Genomic DNA, 16120 nt, shown 5'->3' with positions numbered 1-16120 from the left:
ATGTATAGTATTCCAGGAAATTCATAATATGACAACAGCGCTACAGGCTCTGTGTTGCTTCCTCCATAACAGTACAATATTCTCCTACAACCAGAACAAGCAATGTCAGCGAGAGTACAGCTCTGCTAATATTTCTAAACCACAACCTTCTGCTAACACAGGCGTGTCAGCTCAGGTGAACAAAAGCGTGTACCCACCTTTCCAGAGGACAACGTTGCACCAGATAACCAAACTCTCGCATTTTCTGTCTTCAGTATTTTCTTCATGCCAAAACTTGCCCTGTGGCTCTTTACTAAAGCTGCAAGACTTCAATTAGAGAAGGAGGGAAGACTCGGAGCTTTTATCACGCTTCGCAAGCTCAGATCATCCACATCTACTGGTGACAAACGCCTTACTCATGCAAAGACCTACTGAACCACAGAGGCTGTTTGGGACCCCTCAGAGACTGGCACAGCCCCCTCCACCAAATAAACACGGTGGTATAGGATAGTGGCACTTCTTTGATTTTGCTGCTTCAATGACAAAGTGTGTCTCAGCATTAGGATTCGTTTTCTTTCTTATGAGGAGTTCTAAAAATATTTGCAAAGATAACTGTCCAATGAGGTCATTTTTATACTAACCCTTTTGTGGAACTCATTGGATTGGAAATGTGTTTTTCTTCAGCATAGCACAGCTGTGTTTGTTTATTATACTCTGTTTTTAAGAGCTAGTTTTTTCCATGGATTTGTGTCCCGAGGGCAGAAGTTCCAATGGGAGCTTTTCATGCACTCAGCGTGTTTCAGGTCTTCTTCCCACACAAACTGCGTGGCATTTAGTAAGACATGAGCACATGCTGGGAGCTTTTCCTCAGTGCACACGTGTTTCTCCATCCTTCCCCATGCTTATTTTCATGCTACTGATATGAAATAAATTTCCACTATCCAAGAGGCTCAGAAGTTATTTGGGACACAGGCATGCAGCATTGACATATAAACCCCATCTATAAGTACAAATCTATTTCTCCCCCTGCCCTGCCACCCTTCCAACAGCCTCATTTGCTGGTGTCTCCATCAAAGGACACACCACAGATCGGAGTTTCTTACTGAATTTTTTCTTAAACAAGTTAAAGATGATGTGAGGCTCGCTTAAAAATTAACAAGGTTAATGATTAACTTACGGGAAATAGGAACAGTACACTCACAAAAAGGTAGGAAACATGCTTAAAAGTACTTCAGCATGAATTTCGTGTCATACAGGGCTCCAAAGAACACACCAGTCACCATTTCCTGACATATATTTGACCTGTATTTCAAGCACACAAATGCGACATCCTGAATGTCTGTAGCTGCAGTTTTCCCAGGGGGGTTTCCAGCTTGCTTACTTCTATACCAAAGAGTAGCTATGTAAATAAAATTTATACACAAGCATCTAGCCCACATCTACACAAGGCTTTATTTGATGTTCATGACTGCCATGCATCATCAAGAATGGATTAAAAAAGTCCAGCTTGTGGAAAGTAACAATTATACTTCTCATTTTATATATGATGCACCTACACTAAGACTAAACTGTAAATTAAGCCAAATGCAGATGAAGAAAAAAATTTATTGTGTATTTAAGAAACTTCCTTTAAAACAAATTATTTTATCTCAATCCAAACATTCACAATAGCAGGAAGCTGGATGATAGCATGTTTACAGTTGTATAATAGCTCCAAACCCAGGAGAGCATCCTCCCACTGTATTAAGAAAAGATCCTTTAAGAGAAGAAAAATAAGATTAGTCCAAAGCCTCTTGACTGAATTAATCTAAGACAACAGATTTGGACACTTACAGTGCATACTATTTAAAAATCAGTTGAAACTAATTTTTTTGGCAAATATTCTATTAAATACTCCTATTTTCCTGATAAATCAATGCTCAAAACTTGGTCAGAAAGACAAGTCAGTTGCCATATTATGGAAGTTTAGAAGTGGATTTTGGGGGAGATTTTCCATTTTTTTGAGTGTTACTCTTTTTTTCTCTCCCGTAATTTTTCTTGCAACCAGCTTCGAAACAGCAGGTACCACAATACATCTTATCCTGCGCTCTCCCCCACAACAGTTGCCATTACGAAGATCCCAATAACGTAAAGAAGTTCAAACTCGCTTTAAGAACAGCAGTTTTAAGTGTCGATGGCATGACACAGAACACTACTAGCAATATTTGAGCTCGCTCCGGATTAACCGCCAAGCCGAACGGCACAACCCGATGGGAACGCCATGAAGCTGAACAAGGGAAAGTGCAAAGTCCTGCCCCTGGGGAGGCACAACCCCCTTCCCCAGGACACACTGGGGGCAAACTGGCTGGAAAGCAGCTCTGCAGAAAAGGACCTGGGGCTGCTGATGGACAACGAATTGACCATGAGCCAGCAAAAATGACCAACAGCCTCCTGGGCTGCGCTGGGAAAAGCGGCACCAGCAGATCAAGGGAGGTGATCCTCCCGCTCTGCTCAGCGCTGCTGGGACACGCCTGGAGTGCTGGGTCCGGTGCTGGGCTCCCCAGTTAAAGAGGGACACAGATATACTGGAGCATGTCCAGCAAAGGGCCACAGAGGTGATTAAGGGATTTGAACATCTGACATGTGAGAGAGGCTGAGATAGCTGGGACTGATCAGCCCAGAGCAGACAAGGAGCAGGGTGGGGGGTCTCACCCAGGCACAAAGCGCCTGATGGATGATGCCCACAGGTTCACGATCAGCATTTCTACAATGTTACGAAAGCGTGTATGAACTTTATAATTTAAGGTTGTCCTCTGTGTAGCATGGAAGAGTCGTGAACTGGCTGCTCTAGTCAGGAATCTGCACTGTCTCTCAGTAATGCACAGGGCAAGAGCTTCGCATACTTGGCCTAGTGAACGCTCCTGGTGCTCAGCTGGGTCAGCCTAGCTCCTGACACGCTCTAGATTCTGTACGTTTGACAAATACTCAGGACGAGCATTTCAGACATTAACAACGTGTAAGTCCGCTTTGGATCTCCGCTCTATGTACGGTGGAAATACCAACCCAGAATTTAAGCAAGCAGCACAATATAGCCTTTAAATGAGAAAGGAACAGGAAAGCCTGCTGCTTTGCTTGTATTTCATTTATTAACCATCACCTATTCCATCTTCTCGCTTTTAAAAATAGTACTGCAGGTAAAAAGCATTAATTTTAAATTTAACTGTAACCCCCCCCACACCCCAATAATAGCAAAAGAAAACACAAGACTTTTAGACAAACAGGTTTATAAGATTTATTTTCCATTGCACATACAGGGATTATATACAAGTTAGTAACATAAGTTACTTCTTAATTTTCTAAAAGATTGTTACAGCGAACACTTGCCATTTTAAAACATCGAGTCAGAAATCAATCTAAAAAGGTAAATATGACAATATTTTAAAAACAAAACAAATTGCACTTTGTTAGGGAGAGTCAAATACAGGTTTGTCTATATGCTGTAACAAACTATATAGCAGGTAATATTACAGGTAGAAGTAGCTCTTGCAGTCCATTTGTACATTAATAATTCTTTTCAATTTTACTTAATTAAAAACTGGTGGATATTTCAAAGTCTCTCTCTTCTTCCTGGTATTCAAGATGCATCACATGAAATGCACTAGCAACTAATTCTTTATACAATTGCTATTCAAATATAAGAAGAACACCGCACCTGAAAATAAAGAAAAAACTAAAACATATTGATTTTACACGTATCATGAGATGAAAAGTATGGAAGGTGTTCAGCAATAAAGCCCTGTCCACTACTTACATAAAAGAAGATTTTAAAAAATAATCACTGCACACACAGGGTGGGGTCATACTGTAGCTTTTAAAGTCTCCTGGACCAGTAACATTCCTCATTACTGTTCACAGATGAGCGTTTCCATAGCAAACCTGTTCTCAAAGTGTCGAATCTTTCGGCAATTGACAGCTTCACGCTTCTGAATCCCTGTTTGTATTAGTAAAGAACAAGGGAGGGAGATGAAGTACATCAGAGACATAACAGTTTTGCATTTACTGTGTCGTCAGAAATCAGAACTACCTCTCCTCGGCCCCTCTCCCAGAGGAAGCACACGTAGGGACACGTTCATACGCAGAATACACACCTGATGTGAACCAAATCGTGAACCAAACCGCAGCCCTGGTTTAGTTAAAGCCGACCTGCCAGAAACCCCCACTGGCTAGTCTGAACCCAGATCAGTTCCCAGTCTCCCTCTCTGTGCGTCTGTAAAAATGCTTGTGGGGACACCAGAGAGGGAACAGCTAAGAAACATGGGGACAGACTTTTTAGCAGGGCCTGTTGCGACAGGACAGGGGTAATGGTTTCAAACTAAAGGAGGGGAGATTCAGACTAGACATGAGGAAGAAATTTTTTACACTGAGGGTGGTAAAACACTGGCCCAGGTTGGCCAAAGACGTGGTGGATGCCCCATCCCTGGAGACATCCCAGGCCAGGCTGGACGGGGCTCTGAGCGACCTGATCTAGGTGAAGATGTCCCTGCTCATTGCAGGGCGTTGGACTAGATGAGCTTTGAAGGTCCCTTCCAACCCAAACTATCCTATGATTGATTCTATGATTCTAATAAGCTGCTACAGGCAAAAAGGAGCAAACTAGCAATATTTAAACAACAATCTGAGAAAGGCAGAATTTAACGAAATTTTAGTCAAACTATTGCTCACTGCCAACCTATGCTCATCATTTATTACCACAACATACTGAATTTTGAATTGGATTTTGCTATTAAGACCTTTTTATTTTTAAGCATTGTTCTAAATTATTTTTATAAAATTTATTTCTTTTCTTTGTTTTCCCAAGCAATCAGGTCCAACAATATGACTAAAGCAATTAAACTGTTTCAGTGTGCACTTGCACATCACGTACAGTTGGTTTTGTTTTTTAAAAAAGAAGTAAGTCTGAGTAAAATCTGAGTGAAAATTTTAAGGCAGTGTTCAATAGCTTGTCAAGACTCTTGCAAATGATGTTTTTCAAACTTTTTCCATGAAGGAGTACCAAGGACTACAGTTCTCCTATGAAGACAGCTCTTACTCGCATTTCACTGATGCCAATAGGAAGACGTGGACTAATTTATAAATGGCTTTAATGACAAGAAGCAGCTGCCATTCTGCACTTGGGCTACAAGGCTATGGCTTCGCATATATTTAAGGATTTTGGTTTTGGGCAGTGGGTCAAGAAACAAGAAAAGCATCGAGGAAAGCCTGAACCCCAGAAAACATACCCATGCAGGCAGACACATTTTAACAGCTCCTGGCTCACTGGGGCCTTGAGCACTTTTGCACAATAATAAAATGACTTATTTCCATTTCTACACAGAAAATATCAGATGTACTTAAGCCCACAGAGCCGGTTACTGCAATAATTCCTTTCAACACAATCAAGCCTATTTATTAAACTCAAGCAGCATTGAACTTTCTGCCAACACAAAAGATCGCAGGAGGAACATTTACCTTTCATGGCTTCTTTGCGCTGTAGTTTATAGGTTTCCTTGCCACGGCAGAGGCGGTAAATAAAGAATCCCAGCTGATCCACATTTTCAATGCGATCAGTAACAATCATCTGTTCATGAATCAAGTAGGACTGAGGCAAATATGTTCCAGCCTGTTGAACAAAAATATAACAGCTCCGTCAAAACCCATCTCTTTGTGATCTGAGTACACAACAAACGCTTTGCACTGTGTTTCTTTAACACGGCTGTGACATATCTTCTTTGAATTCTTTCAAAACATGTATCATCCACAGAATTTTATTCTGAATGTGCAAACATGACTGCACCGCACTCCAGAAATACATAATGATTATATTGAAAAAGGTCGCAAAATGTCCACTGCCCTCCTGCTACAGTAACGTCTCCAGCAGAGAGGACATCTTTCCTTCCAGGAGCACCCACTGTCACGGATCAGTCCTGCGCTTCTTATCCAAATTTTTCACTTAATTAACAACAACCCAACAGACCTCAATGGGAACTATGCCCAACAGAAGAATGCTCTGCATGGAGCAGGCTCTCCATACTCTTCCTGATGAAGCACGCCAGCTGTGGGGTGCTCCAGCTGCAGATCATGGGGTTTGGGAAGCCTGGAACATCTTCACGGCGTGGGTCACAACTCAAGCCAAATGCAAGACGAGAACGTCTTAAGTTCTTACAGCGACTCCCACAATTGTTTAAACAGAAAGGTAGGTGGGACAGCTCACATGACTGGAATGTGGTCATGGATGGCTATGCCCTTTTCAGGAAAGACAGGCCAGCCAGGCGAGGTGGTGGAGTTGCTCTTTATGTGAGAGAGGAACTGCAATGTATAGAGTACTGTCCAGGTGCGGTTGAGGAGCGAGTTGAGAGTCTGTGGGTGAGAATTAAGGGGCAGGCTGGCAGGGGTGACACTGTTGTGGGAGTCTATTACAGGCCACCAGATCAGGGTGAGGAAGTTGATGAGGCCTTCTATGGGCAGCTGAGCGTGGCCTCACAGTCACAGGCTCTGGTTGTTATGGGGGATTTTAACTACCCTGATGTTTGCTGGAAGGACTACTCAGCCAGCCAGCCTCAGTCTAGGAGGTCCCTCCAGTGCATTGACGATAACTTTCTGATGCAAATGGTGGAGGAGCCGACTAGAAGAGGTGCGCTGCTGGATCTCGTCCTCGCTAACAAGGAGGGTCTGGTCGAAGCAGTAAAGGTGGGGGGCTGCCTTGGTTGCAGTGACCATGAGATGGTGGAGTTCAGAATCTCCTGTGGTGGGAGCAGAATACCGAGCAGAATTGCAACCCTGGACTTCAGCAGGGCCGACTTTGGCCTTTTCAAACAGTTGCTGGAGGAAATCCCGTGGGCAAGGCTGCTTGAGGGTAAAGGCGCCCAAGATAGTTGGTTAACATTCAGGGACTGCTTCTACCAAGCTCAAGATCAGTGCATCCCGACGCGCAGGAAGTCAAGGAAGGGAGCCAGGAGACCTGCGTGGTTAAACAGGGAACTGCTGGGCAAACTCAAGTGGAAGAGGAGGGTTTACAAATCATGGAAGGAGGGGCTGGCCACTTGGGAAGAATATAAGGCTGTTGTCAGAGGATGTAGGGAGGCAACTAGGAAAGCTAAGGCCTCCTTAGAGTTAAACCTGGTGAGAGGGGTCAAGGACAACAGGAAGAGGTTCTTCAAATACATGGCAGATAAAACTAACACCAGAGGCAATGTAGGCCCACTGATGAACGGGGTGGGTGCCCTGGTGACAGAAGATACAGAGAAGGCAGAGTTACTGAATGCCTTCTTTGTCTCTGTCTACTCTGCCGGAGGCTGTCCTGAGGAGCCCCGTACCCCTGAGGCCCCAGAGGAAGGCAGGGCAATGGAGGAGTTTGCCTCAGTTGATGAGGACGGGGTTAGGGAGCAATTAAGCAATCTGGACATCCATAAATCCATGGGTCCAGATGGGATGCACCCGCGGGTGCTGAGGGAGCTGGCTGAAGTCATTGCTGGACCGCTCTCCATCATCTTTGCCAAGTCTTGGGAAACGGGAGAGGTGCCTGAGGACTGGAGGAAAGCAAATGTCACTCCGGTCTTCAAAAAGGGCAAGAAGGAGGACCCGGGCAACTATAGACCGGTCAGCCTCACCTCCATCCCTGGGAAAGTGATGGAACACCTTATCCTTGGTGCCATCTTAAGACATATCAAGGATAAGAGGGTCATCAGGGACAGTCAACATGGCTTCACCAAGGGGAAGTCGTGTTTGACCAACCTCATAGCCTTTTATGAAGACGTAACAAGGTGGATTGACGATGGCAGAGCAGTGGATGTGGTCTACCTTGACTTCAGCAAAGCATTTGACACCGTCTCCCACAGCATCCTCACGGCAAAACTGAGGAAGTGTGGACTGAATGGTCGGGTAGTGAGGTGGACTGCAAACTGGCTGAAGGAAAGAAGCCAGAGAGTCGTGGTCAATGGGGCAGAGTCTGGTTGGAGGCCTGTATCTAGTGGAGTGCCTCAAGGGTCAGTTCTGGGACCAATACTGTTCAATATATTCATCAATGACTTGGATGAGGGAATTGAGTGTACTATCAGCAAGTTTGCTGATGACACCAAGCTGGGAGGAGTGGCTGACACGCCAGAGGGCTGTGCTGCCGTCCAGCGAGATCTGGATAGGCTAGAGAGTTGGGTGGGGAAAAATTTAATGAAATATAACAAGGGAAAATGTAGAGTCTTGCATCTGGGCAGGAACAACCCCAGGTTCCAGTACAGGTTGGGGAATGACCTATTAGAGAGCAGCGTAGGGGAAAGGGACCTGGGGGTCCTGGTGGACAGCAGGATGACCATGAGCCAGCACTGTGCCCTTGTGGCCAAGAAGGCCAATGGCATCCTGGGGTGTATTAGAAGGGGGGTGGTTAGTAGGTCGAGAGAGGTTCTCCTTCCCCTCTACTCTGCCCTGGTGAGACCTCATCTGGAATATTGTGTCCAGTTCTGGGCCCCTCAGTTCAAGAAGGACAGGGAACTGCTGGAGAGAGTCCAGCGCAGGGCCACAAAGATGATTAAGGGAGTGGAGCATCTCCCTTATGAGGAAAGGCTGAGGGAGCTGGGTCTCTTCAGCTTGGAGAAGAGGAGACTGAGGGGTGACCTCATTAATGTTTATAAATATATAAAGGGTGGGTGTCACGAGGATGGAGCTAGGCTCTTCTCGGTGACAACCAACAGTAAGACAAGGGGTAATGGGTTCAAGCTGGAACACAAGAGGTTCCACTTAAATGTGAGAAGAAACTTCTTCTCAGTGAGGGTGACAGAACACTGGAACAGGCTGCCCAGGGGGGTTGTGGATTCTCCTTCTCTGGAGACATTCAAAACCCGCCTGGATGCCTTCCTGTGTAACCTCACCTAAGTTTTCCTGCTCTGGCAGGGGGATTGGACTAGATGATCTTTTGAGGTCCCTTCCAATCCCTAACATTCTGTGATTCTGTGATTCTGTGATTCTGTAATAGAAAGCCATGGTGCTGTATCAGGTGTTTTAAGGCAATATACTGAAAAAGGGACAAGCCACGACAACATGCAGTGGCTTCCCAAGCCTCTTCTAGTCCCTTCAGCGTTATTTTGCCACAGCTGAAATGACGCAGGAATCTGTCTCTGCGCGCACCTCACTGTACACAACTGGAAATGCACGTAAATTGGCTATCAGCTGATTTCCTAATACTGCCACCAGTAAACCACCATCAGCTTTTTTGAAATATTACTTCATTTAAGAAATCCTGGTAGTGTGATTCGTATTTATGGCAGTCGAGGTGTTGCTTCCTTTCTAAAAATAAAATGATCACTTATTATGGAAACAAATTCAGCTTCTGTGGGGAAAGATCACTATATACTTTATTGACACTGAACAACTTGAAATTTCCATTGCAAAACAAGACTGTCTTTTCCATTCAAGCAAAATGTTGAGATTAATCTGATTAAATGCTATTCTTTTCAGAACAGAAAGAAAGGACTGTATTAAATGCACTTTAAATTATGAAAATTTTCTTCAGCACATACTATGAGGAAAGCGGCAGCAATTTTTTTTCTTTAGGTAAGAGCTTGGAAGACTTCACATTCCTAGAATCAGAGAATCACAGAATGTCCTGAGTTGGAAGGGACCCACAAGGATCATTGAGTCCAACTCCTGTCCCTGCACAGGACAACCCCACAGTTCACACCATGTGTCTGAGGGCGTTGTCCAGTCTCTTCTTGAACACTGTCAGGCTTGGGGCCGTGACACCTCCCTGGGGAGCCTGTTCCAGTGTCCACCACCCTCTGGGGGAAGAACCTTTTCCTAATGTCCAGCCTGAACCTCCCCTGGCACATCTTCCTGACAAATTATTCCACTCCTTCCTTCCAAAGTATTCCACTCATTATTTGGTAATTAAATCACTCTAATTTACCGTATTTTAACCCCATGTCTCTCAAATTTAAGGAGAGAGCCCCTGAGCCAAGCGGCAGCGCAGGGCACTGGCAGGGCGGGCAGTGGTGCTGGGGACCTGGGACAGCCTGCAAGGACACTCCGGGACCCGTGGCTCTCCAAACCACAGGACCTTCCGAGATGTCCCAGACCCTTCCCGAATCCCGCCTGGGTGGCCCCTCCGCGGGACGCAGGAGGAGGGAAAGCTCAGCACTGGGATCTCCTCTGCCTGGCTGCTGCAGGAGCAATGACCCAGCACTGGGACCCAGCACAGCCACAAACGTCACCGTCATCTTTGAGACGTCCTGTGCGGTGCAAACTGGCCAGCTGGCTCAACAAGGGGAACGAGGTGGATGAACAAATATACCTGCGTTTCAGCCTTATTTCCCAAGGAAATGAGGCCTTTCACTGTCTGTATATATATACAAACTATATCAATATATAGAAGTGTGGTTCTCTAGGCTAAAATTACAGCTTTTTAAAAAACAAAACAAAACACAGCCCAAAGCACCTCCATTTTCATAAAATGCCCTCTGCATGTATTCAGAGCTCATTTTAATGAAATGAGCGCTTTAATTTCATACATTTTTCTCCTTGTGCAACCAGTGTGACTGCAGGATAGTGAATACAAATTTACTCACTTTGTGCATCTGCCAAATAGTTTCCCAAATTTCAGTTACAAAACATTTAGCCTGATTTTCTGAGACATCAAATGCCCACAGCTTTTTGTTAATACAATGAGAATTAAACAGATGTCTCTAAAGTAGGGCACTCATTGTTGGGGACAATGATCAAAACAGTTTGCACAGATTTTCAATTAAATGTGTGACGCCTGGTTATCCTCTTACTTTAACAGATTTTAATAGTGGAATTTATGTGAACTAAAAATGGAATCAAAGCAGCATACACAAAGTACAAAAATACGGGGTCACTGAGTTTTAGAGACACCACCTCATCCTCATGTACAGGAAATAAAAATGTGGTTAAATAGCCAGTCTTAAAATAGGCAGCAAAAAAGCAGCAAAGGACTTACTTGTGAAGTCATTTTTCACATGAAATGTATTTATATACACGAACCAGTCAGAAATGGCTAAAACAGTTCCTGGAGTCCTAATTCCAAAGCCTTGTTTGAAAGATGCAACCCCCAAGAAGATATTAATCATTCCAAAGTCACGAAAGCCCACAGAAATAAAATTTAGAACATCCTCCCCAGATCTTAGACACAAGTTAGCTTATCAGCTCTCTTCCTCTATCCTGAGTGTTTTGCTGTTCTGTAAGGAAACCAGAAGGCTGAAAAGCAGGGTAAATGCCATCTGAATCTGCATTAAAAGCATACGTATATTAGAGTTAAAAAAAACCCCAAGTCATATTAAATTATAAGAGACCCCATTAGATGATCTACTTTGGCCTCCCCAATTTCACAGGCCATTATGTTCACCCAGTCACTCCAAAACTACTGACAGAACAGTGTGTCCCCGTGGTGGTGACAAGCCAGCCAGCACCACAGGCCAGACAGTAAGTCCCATTATCAAACCCCGCTGGAAAGCCATTAGAAGTTGCCACAACATTACACTGAAAACTCAGATTCTGTTGTTCAGTGATTGTGGTATCTCAGTCCTTTCCAAGGTCCTGGTTTTGAAGGACACTGAATGTTGTTCTGAAGGTCTGGTGGCCGCAGAACCAGGAATCTGGCTGTGCTAAAAGCCCTGTTGCTTAAACTGGGTTTGTTAATGACACAGTCCAAACCCTCATCACTCCTACGAACCCCCCCCGGAAACACGCAGATCCATCTGAAGGCTGCTGGAAGCCTCGTGAGCTCGTATCTTAGTCTTAGTCTGTCTTAGTACCTCGTCTTAGTCCGTCACACCTAACTCACATCTGATTTCCCTGAGCACCTACAGTGGATCCAGCACACCCCACGTCCATCACCCTGAAGCCACCGCACCAGTTCAAAGCAGGGACCTACGCTTTAAACAACGCCCATGTTAAAAGGATTGCGCAGTATATTGGCTTTAAGCCTCTCAGCTAACCAGTCTTAGTCCAGCACTTTATGGAAACTTTACTCACAGTGGATTATAAATTTTAAAAACACCACACAGACTACTATCAAAGAGTCTAGGTACACTACACCTACACAATTTTGTCAATCGGATTTGTAGGAATGAAATCAGATTTGTTTGTCTTCCTCTGAATTAGTAATTCCTTCATGACTGTAGTTAATTAACTAAGGAGGTTTTAGATTATTTTCTGTCTTGGCGAAGATTTCTAGTGATCAGTTAACTTTTAAACACATGTACTTTATGTGAATGTCAATGTTCTGGAAAAAAAAAATCTCCTTTTTCCTTAAGAACAAATTACTTACGATTTAACCATACCTTGATGTTGATGAGCAACTCCAGGAAATTTTTTGGTGGCATAACAACTGAAGTGTTCAGAGGAATCACATAGCACTTATCCAGGCTCAGGTCAAGATAGGCAGTGAGTCTCTGTTGAGGAAATATTTGTTTTAATCAGTATAGTGAAAACATCAGAAAATTCACATACTGACTTCGCAAAACTGCTGTTGCCTCGTGTTGTTCTTCAAATTATTGTTTTGTTCACTATAAAGTCTGTCCAACAAACTCCAATTTGTGGGTAGGTAAATGTAGAAATAAAAGGCAGTCTTGGTAATTGAGTTTAAATCTATGACAGGGATTTGTGCAAGCCAGCAGGCGATAAGTAGCTCAAATGCACTACAGTAATGAAATTACAAAGGTGTATCTGAACTGTCACGGAATCAAGTACAGTATTCATTTATTCCTAGTGCCTGCATTTTGAAACAGCAAGGCAAAACCCTTGCTCTAATCCCCATGCTTTTTGTATTTTGTTACAGTGTAACAGGGAAATGCTGCTGCTAAGAACAAAATATAGAAGGAAAAAAAGACTGTTACAGATAATGCAAGAAAAATCTTTATATTTTAAAAAATACTACTAATTTGAAGTGTTAATGATTATTCATAGCTGAATTTTTATAGTACATGAACTGCAATATTTGCCATTATTTGATAAAAACAGAGACATAAAAGCCCCGGGAATTAACTTGATGAATCCTACAGCTCTGTTCACTGAGCTGTGTTACACTGCATCTGTTCTTGCTAAAGAAGACATTATCTCAAGCTGCTGAAAGCTCTACGGCTGCGGACATGTAGAAACAGTCAAAATAGTACCAGGATGGCAATCAGCAGTGCCACCAATCTCATCACATGCGAGTAAGTGCCCTGCCTATGGCAAATGATCCTTGCACTGACCTTTAGAGCAAAGCCTTTAACCCATTAAATCTAAAAATAAATTTTTAATATTATATTGTTCTTATTAATTTACATCCCGCTTTTTTTTTTTCCCCTGGCTTTTCCCTCTTTATAGGCTTTGTTGTAACTCTTAACAGAAGCTCCTTAAATATATTCAGGAATATTTTTAAATGACATAGCTCGAGGAAGCTACATTTTCCTCCAAATCTGGTTATGAATATTTGATAGATAGCACTCATTTTGCCTGGAAAACTTTAAACTCTAAAGTTTGCATAAAGAAATAGGACACTTCCCTATTCTTCTTCTTCAGCCTTGCTTAAAAAAAGCTGTTCAGCGATGTCTTCATATGTTCACAGAAATTTAGCTTCCTGAAGACCAGCTGTAGAACATTTCATCGCTATCAGACAGCTTCGATCAGGCTGATACAGAAAAGAACAGCTTCTAATTGTTTTACAGCTGTCGTTAATACCAAGAGCTGTAGGCCTGTCAACTGCCTTAGCAAAAATTTATTACCATCATTCCTATCAAAGTCGTTTCTACCAAAAAAAAAAAAAAAAAAAAAGAAAAGAAAGAAACAGCTAAAAGTGCTTTGATACCCTAATATAGTGCCTTTAGGAATCGCGGTAGCCTGTGGCGCAGAAGGAAAATTTAGCTGCTGCCAGTCTCCCTGTGGCACCTGAAGACGATCTCTCTCACACGGTCGGTCAGCCGGTCGCTTCCTTCCAGAAAGCTGCTGCTCCGGGGTTTTGGAGCCGTGTCAGGAGAGCATTTCTGGGGGTGCCTGAACATACCTGGTGATGTCAGACACATCCAGCCCCTGCAAGCTGAGGTCAAAGCTACAACAGTCTTTTCCAAACCTCCCTCGGCACCACAGCAGTTGGCCAAATTCGGGCTCGGTAGACTTAGCAAAGCAAGAACTATATTCTCTTTACTTCCTCATACTAAGGAAATGAAATAGCTCTAAGTTATTTTTCCCTTTCTAAAAACAACCGTATTTGCAAATGGTGGTTTACATACTATAATACTTCATGTTGAATGCTGTACTTTGTATGCCCGGTTAATAACTGCTTGCAGCCTGCCGCTGAGCAAAACACTTCTGCTGCCTCCTCCACTTTCCCCCACCACAATAATTAGGGAGTACATTTATCAGGATGACTGAGGGGGAACACTTTTCAAGTTCTAAATGCTTTCAGCTTCTTCAGAAATATTTCTTACCCGGTGGAAGTCATGGACGATATCAGCAGGATCGCTATCAGCAAACTCTGGGACTGGCACACTGATAAACTCAACATCTTCTTCCTCCAAGATCTGAATATTTTGCTCAATCGTGTGGTAGCGAGCACTCTGAGCCTCTGCCCCCGGCTCAGGTAAACTTAAGCCGTCTTCAATGTACTTTATTCCACAGAAATACACGCCATTCTGCTAAAAATAATAAACAACCCAGCAACAAAAACCATCAGTAGCCTGTTAAAACTCATAACTCATATTCTCAAAGCACTGCAGAGAAGAAAAACTTGTCAGACTAGATGAGATGTTTTCCCATTAATTTGATACACAAATGTAGGAGCCAGTTGCTGTCTACAACAGGACCACGGATAAAACCTTCACTGTACTGAACCCAGAGGGACACCTTCCCTTGAATTCAAGGAAAACAGGATACCAAAAGCAGGTTCTTAAAAACTAGTCTTTTATTTTGCATCTGTAATCTGCGGCACATTGCATCCTATTTTTAGAAGGACAATTAAGTTCCCACATCTATAAGCATGCATATTATTATTAAATTATTACTTAACTGCAGTCCATAATTACAATTTAAAACATTGAAACTGGTCATCCAAATCACCTTGAAAAAACAAGTCTAACTCTGAATTTGGTTCTGCTTGCAGACCAGATGACTTCAAGAGTTTCCTTCCAACCTCAATTATTCTGTGAAGTTGCTTAGGTTTGCAAGGCTTCGGAAGTTTTGAGAGTCCATTTCTAAAATTAAATTATTTATCGAGAGGTTTAAAGGACAAAAAGGTAATAAAAATAAATGAAAACAACCGATTTGTGTCCTTCTGTCACAGCACACATGGCAGGTTACCCAAGTGAAGTGTAAAATAAAGTCATAAGTCAGAGGAAGTCATATACCAAATTTATAGGCCAGATAGTTTTAGAAACACACAACTTATGCATACGCCATCAATTTAAGGTTTCATATTGAAGATGTCTCCAGTGCAACGTTAGCTCAATTCCTGAATGTTTCCTTCAAGCCAGACCTGACTCGTGAACAAGTACCACAGGTTTGAATTGAATGGTACTTTCAATTTGGGCGAGCCGGCATGTGAAAGATGGAGCACCAGGGTGCTAAGCACAGATGAAACACACTGGTAACATAGCAGGTCTTCAGCTACTCTGAGCTTGGTAATCCACCAAGATACGCTGTGCTGTTCAAGCTTCGTTTGCAACACTACTGTTCCCCTGTAGATTAGGTTCATGTGATAACCAAAGAGACCACAAAGTGCAAGTTCAGCTGGAATTTTTCACATTTAATCACTTTGCCTTCCACATCAGCAGCTACTAAAATGGGGGGGAAAAAAAAAAATCCTGGTAGCAGGGACAAGAACACAGAATTTCTACCTTATAATTATGTGCACTAACAAGTGGGCTATAGAGGGATTCATGTTTTGCTTATACTCTCCCTTTCTGACCCTGTGAATCTTGCAACCCCGGCAGTTTCTGAAGAGGGGAGGGTGTGCTCACACCATCTGGGTGACAGCCCAGCACATCCAGTGCTACCCAGTGACAACTGCCCCACGAGGAAGACAATATTTAAGTCAGATCTCCTATGTTTCAGGTAAATGCTCCACTTCCCTGGCACCACCGCCTTGCAGCAGTGCCATTTGTTAAAGAGTGAAAATACATTTTGTCAGGGGTCTTATCTTCTC

The 16120-nt window shown here is 43.3% G+C and overlaps 2 protein-coding genes across 3 annotated transcripts in view; both read right to left on the bottom strand.

The window, feature by feature from the left end:
• RB1 (RB transcriptional corepressor 1) overlaps positions 1-318 on the bottom strand; it is an 87559-nt gene extending 87241 nt beyond the window's left edge. Inside the window, exon 1 of the mRNA XM_065656708.1 lies at positions 198-318. Coding sequence (XP_065512780.1) covers positions 198-241 — 44 coding nt within the window. The 5' untranslated portion in view covers positions 242-318. The remainder of the gene's footprint in view (positions 1-197) is intronic.
• Positions 319-3225: 2907 nt separating this feature from the next.
• The window catches only part of ITM2B (integral membrane protein 2B), a 31402-nt gene continuing 18507 nt past the window's right edge, over positions 3226-16120 (bottom strand). The window contains exons 3-6 of one of the 2 annotated variants that reach the window (XM_065638859.1): positions 14409-14615; positions 12282-12392; positions 5467-5617; positions 3226-3949 (exon numbers count right to left, since the gene is read on the bottom strand). In XM_065638859.1, coding sequence (XP_065494931.1) covers positions 3861-3949; positions 5467-5617; positions 12282-12392; positions 14409-14615 — 558 coding nt within the window. In that variant the 3' untranslated portion in view covers positions 3226-3860. The remainder of the gene's footprint in view (positions 3950-5466; positions 5618-12281; positions 12393-14408; positions 14616-16120) is intronic. The other variant, XM_065638867.1, reaches the window with a different exon arrangement.

Source organism: Caloenas nicobarica, chromosome 1, assembly GCF_036013445.1.
Source record: "Caloenas nicobarica isolate bCalNic1 chromosome 1, bCalNic1.hap1, whole genome shotgun sequence".
Classification (NCBI taxonomy): Eukaryota; Metazoa; Chordata; class Aves; order Columbiformes; family Columbidae; genus Caloenas; species Caloenas nicobarica.
Note: the sequence above shows the minus strand (reverse complement) of the source record. Positions and strands in the feature narration are given on the sequence as shown.